The 18,339-nt window shown below is 41.0% G+C and overlaps 1 protein-coding gene across 2 annotated transcripts in view; it reads left to right on the top strand.

The window, feature by feature from the left end:
* Positions 1 to 18,339, top strand: part of ZCCHC7 (zinc finger CCHC-type containing 7) — a 123,992-nt gene that overhangs the window by 74,507 nt on the left and 31,146 nt on the right. For both annotated transcript variants that reach the window (XM_052777944.1, XM_052777943.1), the window contains exons 5-7: positions 6,762 to 6,805; positions 8,023 to 8,148; positions 10,388 to 10,558. In XM_052777944.1, coding sequence (XP_052633904.1) covers positions 6,762 to 6,805; positions 8,023 to 8,148; positions 10,388 to 10,558 — 341 coding nt within the window. The remainder of the gene's footprint in view (positions 1 to 6,761; positions 6,806 to 8,022; positions 8,149 to 10,387; positions 10,559 to 18,339) is intronic.

Raw genomic sequence — 18,339 nt, 5'->3', positions numbered from 1 at the left:
TTATTCTCTCGTGGGAATGAAATGTTCATGTTTGCCTCCTTTTCTCTGTTTAACGTTGACTGCTGTGAACACTAGGAAGAATAACCCTGCAGCTTTTCTTTCTTTTTTTCTTTTTTTTTTTTAATTATTCATTTTATACTTTTCAGACAGATTTTTCCCCGGGGTGAAACAAAGGTTAACTGAAATTTCCTCTGTTGTGTACCTGAACGAATCAGCAGTTTGAGAAGGAAATCCCATTGATGGGCAAAGAGAGTGACAGGCTCTATTTAAAGAATTCCCCCGACTGTGTGGTAGACCAACCATGCCATGAATTTAACTGTTCCTGTGGTCCCCATACTTGTACCCACCAAAAAGAGAGAAAAATCTACTTTGTTCTGCAAATGTTGCGCTAAGCTTTGAAAATCATGAGCCGCTGAGTTTTGTGAATTAACATCACTAGCAGTGGTCAAGACTAAAGGAAGCAGTGTTTATAGCATGAGACAGAAAACAGACAGAAAATTATGCGTACTTACATAATAGAAAAGGCACACTATGTGTTTTAACATGTGTCTATGCATTTTAGCAATTTGGTAGTATACATATTCCTCAAGAATATGATATACAGAATTGTATTATCTTCTGCTTTTTTCACTGCACATTTTTATTCCTACTTTGTGAAACATCTTACCCGTACATAGTCATAAGAATATATGGAGTTGAGGTAGATGCAAAAGGGCATACACTTGGAAGAAGGTGCAGGATTTATTGTTAGAGAAATTGTCTAACAGTTCAGCTACTCAGAAAAGAGATACACGGCTGAAACGCAATACTGGATGCCTGACATTTCATAAAAAGAGGCAGGATGTGCTAACACCTGGGTGATTTTTGTGTTTCTTAATGTCTGCTTTAAATATCAAAAGGATGCATCTCTGCTTGGTTAAGTACTCTTAATTCATGTGTGTTAAACTTCATGACCTGTGAGTCTTCTTGAAAACTGCAGCTCTAGCCCTGCAGCGGGCCCCAGCTGAACATGCTGCCTGGGGATTATAACTACCATGTCGTAGCCCCCAACCGTCAGACTTTTCTTCTCTGGCAATGACGGTTAAGTCTTCTCCCATGGGTAATGGCTGCTTAAGTTTGCTTAAAGTTACTTTAATAGGCCTTGGGGTTTTTTTTTTTCACTTGTGCAGAACTGTTCAGAGGTGTGTTTTTTTCTTTTTAAACTCTGATATGCTTTTGGCCAATGCTACCTTTGCTTCAATCAACTTCTTACATTTTAATTAATTTCAAAATGGGTTGAGTTTTGTTGATCATTCACTGTCATCTTTCCGATTTGGTGATGCTTTTCAAAAACAGCATGCTGGATCAGATAAAGATTGCTAAAAGTAAAGTATTGCAGGTATTTTCTCACTGACAAAAAATGTGCATATTACTGTGCATATATGTATGTTAGATATCAAGGGGAAGGCAGGAGAGTCTTTCCTTGCCATGAGAAAATTTCTCAAATTGAACTTCTGTCAATGATTACATCGACTGATTTCTCTGTGGGAGTTTATGGATCTCTTAAAGTTGCATTTAAGAGATATTGCCATGTAATCCATTATAACAGCAGGTGTCCTGTTTTTAAGTAAATTGCCTTTTGCTCATCAAAGCAAAGCTGAGAAATCCTTAGAAGTGTCTAAGAAAAATAGCACGGTTGATTCCACTTCTTCTGCACAGGGGTTAATTTGAGTACCTGGGTGATGCAGAGAGTGCTTCATCTGCTGTGGCTGCTGTGCATCTCCTAGCCCTGGTACCCTGCAGGGCGTTTGTCCATGTTGGGATGGAGCTGGAATTGCGAGAAACCAGAAATCCGTGATGGGGGTCCGTGGCTAGTCGCTCAGGACAGTGCTCTGAGATGCGCTGGCTGCACAAGGAGTCACTCAGACCTGCAGTGCCCTCCCTCCAAACAGCGATTTTTGGGAGCCCTGTGTACCTGAGCTGTGCTGTGCCTGGATGCAGCTTGAGTAGGAACTTCAGGGAGCATAAGGAGGACTAGCTCCCTTTTCAGTTCAGTTAGTCTTAGGTGGCTGTAGAGCAGACATCCTTTACTTCAAAAACTTCTGGTGACACACATGTATATGGGTACTTGGAATAGATCTTCCTAGAAAAGAGATATGTATAGTGCATCCTAGTGCATAGAAACCTGAAATCCTGTGCTTTGCAAAATCTGATGTAGGGAGGCAATCTCGATTTCTGTTCTGGGACACTGCTTGTTTGTTATCACTTCATACCTCCATTCCTTTCTTTCTGCAAAGAAACTTTTTTACTTGAACAGAAAAAATGTGAAACTCGTTCTAGCAAATTACGTTACAATAAGACTGGAATCACATTGGTTCAAACATAAACAGGAATGTTCAGATATATGTAAAATGTCACAATGTGAAATTCTTACAGATATAGATAATTTTCAGGGGTTTAAGGCTCATAATTTTAAAATGTTATTTGTTACTCCAGGAGCAGCAGAAGCTGTGTCCTGACACGCTAAATATTGTCCAGAGATGTGTCTGAAACAGTCCTTGCCACAGAGGTCTTACAGTAGAATGTAATTAGGGTTCTCTATTCTGTATTGTGCTATATTAATTAGCAGTCAAAATCCAATTTTTAAAGCCCAGCTTTGAAACGTATTTGCCCTTCAGGCCACATATCGTACTGTCACAGCTTGAAGCAGCCCATTTCACTGAGTTGATCGCAAAATAAACTAAATAAAATACATGTCTGCATGTATTTTCCATTTAGAAGGAAAGGGGGGACACCACTTGCCCTCCTCTTTTAGAAAATGTAGTGTTTTACTTTCAAAGCTGAATGTCCATGCTCTACAGTTTCTCTGTGTTGTTAAATAAGGCAATGAAATAAATGTTTGCAGGGCAGGCTGAACTTGCACGGAGAACAGGGATGTGTTTTCTCCCAGCTCTGATGAGTGAAATAAAACTGTGACTTTTGTTGGGGTCAAAATCTGTGCCCGACTGTGCCCTTCCTTGCTGGGGCAGCCTGCTCAGCCTCTGGGATCATCGGTGGTACAGCAGATAAGGAAATCTTCTGAACAGTTTATTGTTTATTCTAAGTCAGTTTTTTGTTCTGTGGAAGCGGATTGTTCCTCCGGGCAATTTCAGGTTTTGACTGCTGGTCCTCGTTCTCCCTCCTCCCCTCCTTTCCCTTTCTGGAATGAAAGAGGGAAGGCTTGAATGCACATTGAACAGTGGTCCTAAATCTGGCTTCACCATAAGCGCCGCTTGGAAATTTACATTTTCATGCTGGTGAAGGGTTACATGTGAATCTCTCAGATCTTTCAAAATTTTTCTTTAAAAAAAAACAAAGCTGTTGCTTACCATTCATGCTATTGTATAGGCGCACAGGACAGACTAAGTGTAATATTTTTATAAAGGAAGAACCTTGCACAGAGCTTCCATTTTCATCTAAACAGTATATATTTTGCATCCTTTTCTTTCCCTTCCCTTCTTCTCTGTTCTGCAGTTTGACAATTTGACAGTTTTTCAAAGTATAAATACAAGGAGTTTATATGACAAAGTCAGGAGTTTTTTTAGTTGAAGAACAGAAATTAATATAATCTTAAAAATGAGATTGCTTTTAACAAACTAAGGTGAGAAAGAATAAAAGCATGAATTTGTTGAAGATGTTCTGGGAGGATTTTATTAATACACTGTAAAAACTCACAGGACCCTTTAAGTAACAAGTTTTGTGTGTGCAGCTGCTCCACAAAAAAAGAGGAAAGTCTTGACAGAGATTATCTGAATAGCTTTTAAACTGCTGCTTTCTTAAGAGTAAAAATAAAGTAGTCATAGCCCCATTCCTTAAGGCAGAAATCCACCCTCTCTGTGTGTGTCCATCTGAAAAAAGGATGAAATGCTTTAACATTGTACTGGCTTGGCCTTGGAAAACATCAGGTGGCAGATTTCATTGTACCAGCCTTTGCTAAATACGGAAACTTTCAGTAATTAGCATACGTCTTTTATGTCTGTGCTTTGACCAAAATTGCCCTCTCAGTCCCAGGACGGGGTCTGAGGATGCCGTTTGGGGTTGTGGAGTGGGAGAAGATGGTCCTCGGGCATCCCGTCTGTCCCCAGGGCTGCGAGCGGAGCCCACCACGGTGTCCTCGGGGAAGGAGCTTCTCCAAACCTGTGGTCCCAGACCTGTCGCCTTCATGACTCTGAGTATTAAGGAGTGAAAACAAAGATTATGGGTGCTACAGACCAGGGAGAGTGGGGTACAAAGGAGTCTTCAGCGTGCTGATGGGTGTTGCTGGTGGAGGACCAGCAAAGGGCAACAGCAGGACTGGTGGGAGGTGGAGTGGCCAGAAAGCCAGCTCAGAGGAACCCGCAGCCACCCAGAGACTGGAAGTGCCTGTTGGACAAGTTAATTCGTCCACAGCAGCAAACTAAATCGGGGGTAGGGGGGCGGGTGGGTGGTGTATTTGTCAACTTGAGCAGAGTTTTGTGATTTATTTCATCATTCAGTGCCAGACAAAATGCCGTGGTTAATGAGAAAAATCATTGCAGGTTTTTCTAGGTGTCTCTAAAGCAAGATTTCAAGTTGGTTGCAGAAGCATAACTCTTCTTTCATCTTTCAGTCTGAAGAATTTATTGTGACTGAAAACAAAGCCTTATGCAGTCTGTTGTGAATTCGACTTAACTTTTAGGTCACCAAACAGATTTAGTAAAGAGAGATTTTGTTGTACTATTTCATTCAGCATTAAAGCTCTTGTATTTATGTTCTCATTTGAGCAGTTTTAGTTTCTAGCACTAGGAATATTTGAATCATTGTACTATGGTTTTCCCCTGTGAAGCAGGGGATTTTGACAGTGAAGAAGAGAAACTTAGTTGGTTTGTCCTCAGGAAGGACATGCCTAATGATTAACAGGAGTTAATTCGCTGGTAATTTTGATCTGTAACCTGTCAACCATTCTGCATGTGCATTTCTGTGAAACATGGCACTCACAGTACTGATTGCCAGGGCAGAGTTTTGAATTACAAATATCTTTTTCTTTATGAATGAATTTCCTTAACAGGCTTCCAAGTAATAAATAATGCACTCAAATTTGTCAGTGCGTTTCTTTACTTTTAATGACTAGACACCAAAAGGCCTAATTTTCCTTTCGGCGTACCCATGACTCACTTCCACTGAAGAGAGCTGATGCGATGCTGTCCCTTCCGTCCTCTCTGCTGGGAGCCAAGATTCTGGGAGAAGCAATCTCCAGGGCTGCAGGCATGACACCACCTCTTGTTCTGGTGATCGCTTCTTACCCTGAATGATGCTTGGGTGAAGGATCTGTTGGATGCTTGTATTTGAGCTCTGGCTGTGCCACTTGCTATGCATACCATGACTTATGTATGACACATCACTCAAATTGCTTTACAAGTAGGCCAGTTAATTCATTATTAATGTTTCTGTTATGGTCATTAGTATTGTTGACATTAGAGAGTGTTGAAAATAAAAATATTTCAGAGTGCTGTTCAGATTAGAGCAGGTAGTATTGGCCCTGACTTTTGATGAAAAACAGCAGCAAGCAGGTATTATGCTCTAGAGCACCTGCTCTGTGTTTGAGTGACGTACCTTGTATCTAGATAGAGCATTACACACTTAGCTGAAATTACTGACTTTTTCAGTAAAAGAAGGGTTAGACCTGACATTATAGATGGTGTAATTTTAATTTCTAGTCATCTGCCTTTTATTGGAAATGAATAGTACAATCAAAATCAGGTCAATAAATTTTTACTGGTTTTTTTTACTGTTTGTAAATCTTGATGTTGTGATTTGTGTTAATAACACATGTAGATGGTTCAGATTTGGATTGTGAGAGCAGGATGGGACAATTTGCATTAAAAAGTCTGCAAACACACAGGATTAATTTGCGCACAAGTTGTAATGGTTACTGTAAAAGCATAGGTAACGTGAACGCCTCCGTTGACATGAATCCTCCCTTAATGATGAAAAAGATGCTGTGGTGGTACAGCTGTCTTTGCACAGTGAGAGAAGTAAACAGTGTTGATGTGCAGAATTTTTAAACAGCTGTAACTGCATCCCTATTCTTTTAGCTTATTGCCTTTTATTTCCTCTTTGATTTTTTTCTTTTTACTTCTGCCAGTCCAAAGGCTGTGTGTGAGAGGTTATGGTGTGACAGTTGATAATTTAGTGTGTCGTCCTGATTTATTGCACATTACCAAACCCTGTTTTGAAATAGAATTACTTAGCTTACAGTCTTAGTTGCTGTGGTTATGTATAAAGTCATTTTGGCATGCAGCAGTCAGAAAGCACTGCTGAAGACACAGATTTTGTGAATTCATAAGGGCGAAAAGTATATTTTATGCTGTGCATTAACTTCTTGTTCCACGTGCTATCACTCTGGCAACCTCTGGACTTTAGCTGGGCATCCCCATGAGTGTAGGCAGAGATAATTCAGATGGCTGGAACTGGAAGCTTTGCAGTCCCTGCCTCTGAAGAAATTAAATCCTTGCCTGAATTTATACCCTGAGGGGGCAGGACAAGAGGGTGGTGTTAAATAAAGTCCACCCAATAGTTGAACATGTGCTGATTTTAAGGTGAATCAGGTTTGGTGCCAAGCAGGTTGATAGTTTTCCTTTACTGAAGATAGAACTAGTTTCTTCACTTTGGTACATTCAAAGTCTGCTGTCAGTTTCAGTAAATGCAGTAGTCATAATGTTGAATATATTATGGAAAAATATTCATATAAATTAAATAAAATTAATTTTATTTCTGTTTTTCAGGAGAAGCTGATGTGGACTGGTCCATCTGTAATAAAGACTTAGAGGTAACACAGACAACCCAATTGTTCCATAATTCTTTATTTTTATATTTATTGACAAGCAGAGCAAGATAAATGGGATTGAAAAATCCATCTGTAGTTTTGGTGTGGAATCGTTAGGAGCGTCCTCCCAACGGCAGATGAAGCCTGAGCTCTCGTAGAGTAGGAAGAGGTTCAGTTGTTGGGGCAGGCACACAAGTGGAGTGGGACGAGGATGCCGGGAATCGGAGCGCTTCCACACGCTCCGCGAGGAGGAAGTCGGCTCTTCCTTTCCAGTTGCTTTAGAGACTAGTAATTGTTCTGTGGCAGCTAAATTGCATTCCCACAGGCAGCACTACGAGCCATCTGTGTTTGTTTAGCTTTCCTGCACTCCCAGAGGTTGGACTCGGCTCAGGAGTTGGTACAGTTAGGCTGTAACCCAGAGTACTCGTGCAAGGTACCGTAGCATCCAGGAAGAGTAAGCTTCAGCTGTAAAGTCTGACTCCTTCGATTTCTCTTTCCAAGGTTCAGTAAAGCTTACATAATCAGGTGACACCAACAAATTCTTTCTTTTAAGAGAAATGGTATTTTGTACCTCTCCTGTTCACTTGTCCAAAATTTTATTTCCGTTTTTAAAAATTGTGATGTTTACTAAGCAATAAAGGTTGAAGATAGGATTTTCGGTTCTGTCTGCCTAGAGAGTATGTGTGAGGTCACTGAGAGAGAGAGAGTTGTTTCCAGCTTCTCTTTTTTTTTCTTTTTCCTTTTTAAATCTTTCTTTACAATTGCAAATTGCAGATTTGGTCTAGACTTGTATAGCATTGTACTTTGTCCAAGAAGTTTTCCTTAATGTGTGCAAGGGAATGTGTAACTTGCATTTGCAATTAATGTTAGTTATATTTGTGTTCTGGGAAAAATTCCAGTTTGTCATGAAATAGCGTAGTGAATAAGAGTGTCTTGATTAACCAAGGGAAAGCAGAACTTCATAACTGCAATTTTAAACAGCAAAAAAGAATGTCCTGAAGTCAAAGTTTGAACAAGACAATACTTTTCTTCTAGACAATGCACGTTTCTCTATAACAGAATTATCCAGTTCAAACCTGGATGTGTAAATTGTACTTGTAAAAAGTTAGATTTCTAACTGAACACTACCAGCAGTGACCTTTACAAATTTCCCATTCTAACAAACACTAAACCACAGAATCTCAAATGGTAAATACATTTCTTTCTTCTTGTTTCACCAGGCACAGATCTCCAACTATGCAAGTGCGAGGCATACCAGTATGCGGTACTACACAGCTGTTAAAAATGTTACCTGTAGAAATTGCGGTAGACCAGGTCATTTGTCCAAGAACTGTCTTAGTCCAAAGGTAAAGGCAACACTTAAATTACTTGTAGATGCAGCTATTTCTTCTAATAGTCTTGTGCTTGCCATTAGAAGCATTGCTTCAGTGGTTTATTATTTCATTGAAAGGTTGCTCCAAGTTGAAGGATACCTTGCACAAGATCAGTTTGCTATATAAAATTAGCTGTCTGTTTTGCGGAGGTCATTGCTTTTATTGTTTTTATAAAGGAAAAAATCTGTAAGTATAAACTGAGCAAAAAGAGAGTTGACTACAATATAGAAGCATTTTTTTTCGTATTGTAAAACCAGCTTTAAGACATAAAATTGTTTCAAATGTATTTTCAACAAGGAGAACCTAAGGAATCCAAAAATCACCCTTAGTAAATGAATGAAAGCAGTTACCTATATAATGAACCATGATATGAATAGTGCTCAAAATTATAGACAAGATGAAATGGGAAGTAACTTTAAGCAACTCACATAGATGCCCAATATTCAGAAAGTTTGTCCAGGGGTTAGACATTTAAAGATCACTCACTATACTGTCAAGAAATGGGGGCAGTTGCATGAGAGTCTGGATTTACCAGTCCCCACAACAGAGTCTGTAAAAACCTCAGTCCCTGAGGCTGTTACCTGCACTGAGACTTTGAGTGACTACATCCCACCTAGCTGAAACCTAAGCCCTTGGAATGAAGATACGCTCACTCACTGGGAAAATTGGCTTTAAAGAGATACAGGTGTGGCCGCAGAACAGCTTTCAGCGTTTTATATTTGTCCCTCCATGTGCTTATTTGTGTGAGTCACAAGCCATGTCGCCATGGGGTTGTGGCGGGCTGACCCCAGCTGGCAGCTAAGCCCCCAACCAGCCCCTCACTTACGCACCCCTTGTGGGGAAGGGGAGAGAATTGGAAGGGCAAAAGCAAGAAAAACTCATGACTCGAGATAAAGGCAGTATAGTAAGCGAAGAAAAAAACCCCAGTGATGCAAAAGCACTCACTCACCACAGCAGACAGATGCCCAGCCAGTCCCTGAGCAACAGCTACTTTGGACACCCTCCATCCCCCCCAAGTCCTGTTGCTGAGCATGATGCTGTATGGTACAGATATCTCTTTGGTCAGCTGGGGTCAGCCGTCCTGGCTGTGTCCCCCACCAGCCTCCTGCCCCCACCCAGCCTGCTTGCAGTGGTCGTGGTTTAACCCCAGCCAGCGACTAACCAGCACGCAGCCGCCCGCTCGCTCACTCCTCCCTGCTCCCAGGGGGATGGGGAGAAGAATCAGAAAAAAGTAAAAATCCTGGGTTGAGGTAAGAACAGTTTAGTAACTAAAATAAAATAGAAGAAGAAATATAATAACAATAATAATAATTGTAATGAAAAGGAATATAAGAAAATGAGAGAAATTAGACCCAAGAAAAGACAAGTGATGCACAATGCAGTTGCTCACCACCCACTGACCAATGCCCGAGCAGTGATCTGCATGTCCTGGCCAACTTCCCCCAGTTTATGTACTGAGGATGACATTCTATGGTATGGAATATCCCTTTGGCTAGTTCAGGTCAGCTGTCCTGGCCATGCTCCCTCCCAGCTTCTTGTGCACCTGCTTACTGGCAGAGCATGGGAAACTGAAAAATCCTTACCTTAGGATAAGCACTACTTAGCAACAGCTAAAACATCAGTGTGTTATCAACATTATTCTCACACTAAATCCAAAACACACTGTAACAGCTACTAGGAAGAAAATTAACTCTATCCCAGCTGAAACCAGGACAGCAGTGCAGTGGTCTGTGGCACAGACCATATTTACAAACCAGTCCAGTATGTTGTGTTACAAACTGTGTATCATGTTTCTATGATATAGTTTTGTTTTTCAGCTTTTAAGAAATTTAATAAAAAAATAAGTGTTCATACAGAGTGCCCAACACTTCTGCTCTGAGTGAAATATGGTTTCCAGTTTAATGATTATTTTTGCTGTATTCACTCGGCAAATAGCATGGGCACTGGGCATTTAACAAGTGCTTCTGATGCAAGGTCCAAATCAAGGAAGTACAGGGAGTCTATGGAGCTACAACTTCGAGTTTTACTCTATTCATAGTCTTCCTTCACTTCGATTCCTTGATAAAACATTAACATCTCTGCAATTCCTAGTAAGCAGTAGACATTTATTTGGGGTGGTTTCTTCTCCATTTCCTCTTTTGATTTTTTTTTCTTTTCATTAATCTTTTGAAACATTCTCACTTAACATAACTCTTTTTTTGTTTCTCCATAGAAAGTTCCCTGTTGTTGCCTGTGTGCAGGAAGAGGTCATCTACAAAACAGTTGCCCAGCACGTTTTTGTTTGAACTGCTGTTTGCCTGGCCACTATTTCAGGGAATGTCTTGAGAGACCCTATTGGAATAAACAATGCAATCGCTGTGATATGAGGGGGCATTATGCTGATGTGAGTATAGCCCATGGCAAAGAGCTCAGTCATTATTGGTTTTGTATCTGTCAAAAATTCAATTTACAACCACCACAGTCTTCTCATATTTTCTTTAATTTTATATAGTGCATAGTACAAGCGTGTGAAAATACTGTAGTTAGTTGTTACCTAACAGTATCACAGTTTTCATGAAGAATGGTTCAAAGAACACAAACTGGAGCATTGTAAACACTCAGTCTTTAGTTTTGTCCTGTTTAGTTAGGGTGGAGAAAAATGTCCTCATTTCTGTTGAACTGGAGGTGAAGGGAGGTTGAAATTAGGAGACATGGAATGCTGCAAGCATGCGAGCAAGAGGTAAAGAATAACTCTGGTGCTCCAAGAGTTCCAGATCCATGGTTTTTTCACTATGATCACATATTCATCAATGAAAATGTTATTAGAAGTTTAAACTAATGTCTAAATGGGTTTGGGAGGCTTTTATAACCGCGCTGTTTTTACATTGCAAACGTACTTTACAAACAAAATGGAAATGGTACGCGTTATTTCTTATGCAAGTATAGGTGAAAAAAATTTTGTCTGACATTAGCTTATAACAAAGCAGGTCTACAACCATATTCATGTGCCTTAGCTTAGTTTCTGCCTGCTTTTCAGTAGAGTCCTCTATTATCTATGAACATGCAAGAAGAGAGATAATGATGAAATTAATTGTCTCTCGACTTCCATATCCCTATGGACAGGCCCATCAAATATATAGTGTAAGAGAATTTCTAAAGTAGTGGAACAGTTGCAGAATTGTGTACTCTACTATTAAGAGAGAAATATTGCTGAAAACATTTAATGTCTGGAACCTACTGATGTTTTGTCTTAATCCCACAAGAACCACACTGATGTTTTCCATCATCACTACTGTCATTCAAAACCCAACTTTTTCTACTTAGACCGGCTTATACAGTTTGGGTGGACGCTCTAGTCCTGTTGCTGGTCACTCTCATTGCTTGTTCATATTACATTACGCTGCCTCTATATCACAAGCACTGGAGAGAAAAAAGTACTTAATGCAAATAATGATCTCCAGACCATATCTTACAAAACAACATTTCAGAGTTGTTAGCAAGCTTGCATCTGCATTCATAGTACAAATGGTTCTGTCAGGTGGGAATATGGAAGCGCTCCTTTCATCTTGCTAGAAGATCATATGTTCAGTGTTGTCGTGGTTTAACACCAGCTAGCCACTGAGCACCACGCAGATGCTCACTCACTTCCCCCCCTACCCAGTGGGATGGGGGAGAGAATCGGGAAAAGAAGTAAAACTCGTGGGTTGAGATAAGAACGGTTTAATAGAACAGAAAAGAAGAAACTAATAATGATAATGATAACACTAATAAAATGACAACAGTAATAATAAAAGGATTGGAACGTACAAATGATGCGCAGTGCAATTGCTCACCACCTACCAATCGACGCCAGTTAGTCCCCGAGCGGCGATCCCCCCGCCCCCACTCCCCCCAGTTTATATACTAGATGTGACATCCCATGGTATGGAATAGCCCTGTGGCCAGTTTGGGTCAGGTGCCCTGGCTGTGTCCCCTTCAAACTTCTCGTGCCCCTCCAGCTTTCTTGCTGGTTGAGCGTCAGAAGCTGAAAAATCCCTGACTTCAGACTAAATATTACTTAGCAACAATTGGAAAGACCCAGTGTGTTATCAACGTTCTTCTCATACCTAGCTCAAAAACATAGCACTATACCAGCTAGTAGGAACACAATTAACTCTATCCCAGCCGAAACCAGCACAAGTGTGTTTCCCACCAGTTGCTTGGCTGCTTGTTTCAGGTTGAGCAGCACAACGGGAGAAAGGTTTCCATTTATTTCATAGGGAGATAAAGGCCCCATAAAACACATGCATTCTGCTGTTAGATTTTACTGAGCATTCAGAGTTGTCTTGGATAAATGAGTGAGTAACTTTGGCACGAAACCAGGTATGGAAATATTAAAAATGTTCAAGTACTGTAAGGATACTGAAGTACATTAAATGTCATCCAGATACAGTGTATTCTCTGTGCTGAAGACTAGGTGGGAGGTAAGGTCACGGGACTTCATTTGGCTGAGAGTTTTTTTCTCAAAACTCTTTATCATTTAAATAGCACCATTATGGAAACACACTCTTCAGTGCCTGATCTCCTTTCTTAAAAATATTTCTTCAATTCTTCTGAATGCATTTTGAAACAAGTAGAAACTGTTTTGCTCTTGACAGTCTACCCAAAGCTGTTATGACTGCTAGTGAGAGTTAGTAGATATAAGAAAGACAGAGAGAGGCTTTATACCAGGGGCAGTGGTGACAGGACAAGGGGCAACAGTTTTAAAATGAAAGAGGGTAGATTTAGATCAGACATAGGGAAGAACTTCTTCACTATGAGGGTGGTGAGGCACTGGAACAGAGAGGTTGTGGATGCCCCATCACTGGAAGAGTTCAAGGCCAGGTTGGATGGGGCTTGGAGCAACCTGGTCTAGTGGAAGGTGTCCCTGCCCGTGGCGGGGGGGTTGGAACTAGATGATCTTTAAGGTCCCTTCCAACCCAAACCATTCTGTGATTTTATGATACTGCACAGTAGGTTAGGTCAGTTCTATACTCATTGCCAGGAATCCTGGATATGAGGAATGTAATGTCATGCACCACCACTGCATGCTCTGGAAGAAATCTGCAGATTTTGAACAGGAGCATTTAAAATTATTACAAACATCATGTAGCCTAAGTAAAAGCTTCTATCAGTATTTCAGAATACATATATATATATATATAAACAGAAGGTTTTTTGTAACAGCTCAAAGAATTCACAAACGAGCAATTTTTGTTTTATTTTTTGAGTATGGTGTACCTCAAAGCTAGACACCACTGGTTTTTAAATTTTTGCTTCCTGGATGAATAATTTAATATCAAGTTTCAGTGCAGGATGAACTATTTTGACAAGAATGTTCCACCTCTGAAGGAGACTCTTACACAAAAACATTCTTTAATATTCTTAAGAAAGTATTAAATGCTATATCAGTTGGAAGTTTGGTAGAAGAATAAAAGAGATTGTCAAAACAAGCAAAATTTTCAAGGTTAATAGCTATATTTAAGATTAAATATCTGTGGGATTACAACCAGGCAAAAGTATATTGCAATGATGTTATCACTTTATGAGATTAAGTGATACTAGAAAACTACACTTGGAAAGGTCTTGTATTCATGTGCTTTTGTGTGTGTGTACAAAGCCCTTCCCAGATAGTCTTTAGATCTGTGTACCTCTCATATAGATATGTAGATAGTGCTGAATCGAATTTTAAAAACATAAACTAGAGGAAGGTAATGACTTTGCAGTAGAACACTTCAGTTTAATAGGAGGTTCATGTATGACTGTAACATGAAGATTTGTCCTCATATTTCATAAATACAGGTAGAAGACTTGCTGTGACCTTTCTTTAATTTCCCTGTGGCTTTTCAGTAGTAGCAGCGGTTATGCTGTAAGGACTGAAGAGAAAGATAGAAGTAGTTTGAAGGCCTTTGAGTTTGAGATGATCTACTAAAATAAAACACAGATGAAAATAAAAGTGCAACTAAAGATATTTTTATCTTTTTTTAACCTTGTATAATATTATTATGGTTTTACATGTCCCAGAAATTCAGTCCTGTACATAGGAATTAACCTTTCATGCTATTTTTTTCCTCAAATTAAACTCCAAAAGGTGAGGACAAAAGGCAAGCTGTGATAACATCATCATACATTCCTACTTCGTTTTCTATCTAAAGATATGGCTTAAATGTTTGTGTTCCAGATACACCTGTTCAATTACCCTAAACATTGGGGGTTTTTTAAATTCAGAAATATTTGAATCTCTTTCTAAATGTCTCCTCCCTACCTTTATTTCTTCTATTTGGTCAAAGAATGAGAGAGGTCTTGAGAAGGCTTTCTCCTCCCTTCCACTGAATACAGAAGTTTATCTGAATAACTCTTCTACCTGGTAAAGCTTATGTACCGTAACCTCTATGATTATATTCAATCCCCATATCGCAGAATCATGGAATAATTGAGTTTCAGTGGGAGGTTTAACTCTGTAGCTTAACAATCAGACATGAAAGACTTCCCTCCGTGTGCTTTCTGAGTGTCATTTCCAGGCGGGGGGAGAGGGGCTATGTATTGGATTGTTCGTGTCTCCATCCTGCTTGTGCTGAAGATGGCCTGGTGCCGCACCAAACACAAGGAGTTAGGGAAAGAAGACTGAGAGTTTGTTACAGGCTCACCGTAGGCAATGATATGTGGGGTATGCAAATGATGCCCAGCACATTTGGGAGTTTACTATTTCTTTTGGTATTTGCACGTTAGAAATTTAAATTTGGTCTTCCTCTTCTAGCTGTACTTTTTCTTATAGTCAATGTGTACACAGTACCATTACTTTAAAGAACATGAACAGCATATTTCTGCACTCCCTTTCTGGTAAGCAGTTAGACAGAAATGTAGTCTTAAGTATCTTTTCTTTGCATCTCTTGCCACCTTTTCTATTTTACCCATTTTATGAAGCCAGTTCTCATAAAGTAATTTTCTTTTCTGTAAAGAATTACAAGTCTTCTATCATCCCAAAATTTAAATCCTACCTAAGTTGTGTAGATTATGAGGAACATCACAGCATGTATTTTTTCTGCTCATTTAGGTTCACTTTAAATCAGAAAGGTTTGTCTTTGAAACTTTCAGGCAGATCTCTTGCAGTTCTGCATGACAGGCATGAAGCTACCTGTGCAGTGAATGCTGGAGTGTAAGAGTAGGGTCTCATCTGCCCGTCCTTGGAAAGAAAGATGGCATGGCAGAACTGCAGAGTGCAAAAGGAAGGTTGTGAGGCTATGCAGCAGGGTCAGAGAGGTTACAAAAAGCAAAAAGGTATCCTTTGAAAACCTGATGTGTGCATGCAAATGAAGAAAACAGAAAGGATTGCAAACTCTGGCAGATTAAATGTGAAAGTGCAAAATTAAGGCTAAAAAAGAGTTTAAGGGGCCCTTTGCAAAGGAGTCAAAACCAACAGTAAATCTTTCTTCACATTAGAGCAAGAAGCCTGTAAGGCCAACAGACGATCAAGACATGAAAGGAACACTCAGCCAAGATAATACTGTTGCTAACAACCTAAAAATATTTTTTTGGCATCTAGTATTCATAGTGGAAGAAACCAGGGACATTCCCACACCAAAACCTTACTTTGTGGAGGGATTCATCAGAGAATCTCTCTGAAATTGAAGAGAATGTTAGGGTTGCTACTAACCTATGAATACTAACCCATTACCAGAACTGGATAATGATTACCCAAAAGCTGTAGAGGAACTGGAAGGTGAAATAGCCAGATTAGTGATGGCAGTGGGTAACCTTTTGCTTTGTGCCTGATGGGTAACTGAGTTACCAATAAAATGACAATTTTTAAAATGGGTCCCAGGGAGATCTGCGTAACCAGGTCTGCCAGCCTGATGTGTACACCAAGCCAACTACCAGAAACTGCAATAGCAGGGGCATGTTGGAATAGATGTGTGAATATGATATGTGTGGGGAGAATCAAGATTGCTTTTGTAAAGGAAATCCCACTTCTCAGAAATCTCTGGAGTCCTTCAGAGGAGAAGGTCGACAAGCATGTGTGTAAACATGATCCAGTTGACATAGTCTACAATTTCCAAAAGGTGTTTGACAAAGTTCCTGACCAAAAGCTTTTAAGGAAACTAAACAGGCATGGAATAAGAGGATAAAGGTAGGATATGCTAGTGTGACATGGAAAAGGGTGAACAATAGGGTGACAAGATTTGCTGAGAAGACTGAATTTAAATTTAGAGTGTCAGTGCTGTGAGCCATCTGTGAGGAGCTGCCCAAGGACTGTAAGAAATGGAGGGAGAGCACAGTAAAATGGAGGATGAACTTGAGTTGCAGTAAATGTAAAGTAAAATGCCTGGGGAAAAATAATCCCATCTTTGCATGTATAATGATGGGCTCTGAGCATTACTATTCAGGACTCAAATTTTAGAGTTACAAGATACAATCCCCCCCCCAAAATCAGTTCAGTGTTCACAAGCTGTGAAAAAAAGTTGGTGAAATATTTGGAATCACCAGAAAAGCAATGGACACCTTGATGCAACTTTGGTCCCTCTCTTCTGCATCCTTCAGCACAGCTACAACTCTTCAGCCTGGAAGAGAGGTTACAGAGAGAAGGATCTGTAAAGAGCTTCAAAGTAATCCATGGTGGGAGACAGTGGTTAGGGATCAATTGTTCATCATTTCTTCCAGTACAAGAATTGGGGGACATCTGATGAAGGCAGTAGGAGCTAGGTTCAGAAGAGACAGAAGGAGTTGACTCTCTGTGCAATTGGTAGCAGACCTGTGAGACTCCTTACCGAAGGATGCAGTAGATGCAGAAAGTCTCCTCTGGTTTGTCATGGTTTAAGCCCAGCCGGTAACAAAGCACCATGAAGCCGCTTGCTTACTCCTCCCGCCCCAGTTGCAGTGGGATGAGGAGGAGAAAATATAAGGAAACACTCGTGGGTCAAGAGAAGGACAGGGAGGGATCACTCACCACTTATGGTCATGGCCAAAAGGTAGACTCAACTTGGGGAAAAAAATAAAATCAATTTAACTTGCTACCAATCAAATCAAACCAAGGATAATAAGAAGTAAAACCAAATCTTAAAACACCTTCCCCCCACCTCTCCTTCCTTCCCAGCTCAACTCCACTCCCAATTTTCTCCACCTCCTCCCCCCAGCGGCACAGGGAGACGGGGAATGGGAGTTGCAGTTGTTCATCACACATTGTCTCTGCCGCTCCTTCCTCCTCAGGGGGAGGACTCCTCACTCTTCCCCTGCTCCAGCGTGGGGTCTCTCCCATGGGAGGCAGTCCTTCACAAACTTCTCCGGCATGGGTCCTCCCCACAGGCTGCAGTCCTTCAGGAACAGACTGCTCCATCACAGGCTTTCCCATGGAGTCCCAGCCATCTTGGGGGGCATCCCCCTGCTCCGGCGTGGGGTCCTCCCCGGGCTGCAGGTGGGCATCTGCTCCCCCGCTCCCCTCCATGGGCTGGGGGTGGACAGCCTGCCGCCTCACCACGGGCTGCGGGGGCATCCCCTCCTTCCCCACTCCTCCTCCCCCTCCTTCTTCACTGCCCTCGGTATCTGCAGAGGGGTTCCTCTCACATTCCAGTCTCCTCCTCCGCTGCAGGTTCCCCTTCTTAAATATGTTATCCCAGAGGTGCTGCCACCATCACTGGTTGGGTTGGCCTTGGCCAGAGGTGGGTCCAACTTGGAGCCAGGGAAGCTTCTAGCAGCTTCTCACAGGAGCCACCCCTGCAGCCCCCTCCCCGGCTGCCAAAACCCCACCACACAAACCCAAAACAGGTTCCAGAGGAGACCGGAGCAGTTCATGGAAGAGAAAACCATGGAAGGTTATTGAACACATAGAAACTTTGTTCAGCTTGTGCAGTCATTGAGCTTAAAACAGTTGGGTGTGGAAGAGCGTTATGGAAAGTGTGCGTGCTTGCTCCGTTTTTTAGCTCCATGAGGCATTGGCTTAAGGCCACAGTTAGAGACCATGGGCGGGTGGTCTGATGTAGTATAGTCATTTCTGTTTTCAGGCTATGTAAGCTGATCATAACAGGTCCATGTGTCTGTGCCTCTGCTAATTACTTTCTGTAAAGAATTTATGAGTCCTGCATGGGGCATTTTATCAAAAACCTGAAAGTGTTTCACCAAGCCCAGTTACTGCAACTGTTCTGTATCAGTCTGCCTGTTGGGATGTTTCTGCTG

This window comes from Harpia harpyja, chromosome Z, assembly GCF_026419915.1.
Source record: "Harpia harpyja isolate bHarHar1 chromosome Z, bHarHar1 primary haplotype, whole genome shotgun sequence".
Classification (NCBI taxonomy): domain Eukaryota; kingdom Metazoa; phylum Chordata; class Aves; order Accipitriformes; family Accipitridae; genus Harpia; species Harpia harpyja.
Note: the sequence above shows the minus strand (reverse complement) of the source record. Positions and strands in the feature narration are given on the sequence as shown.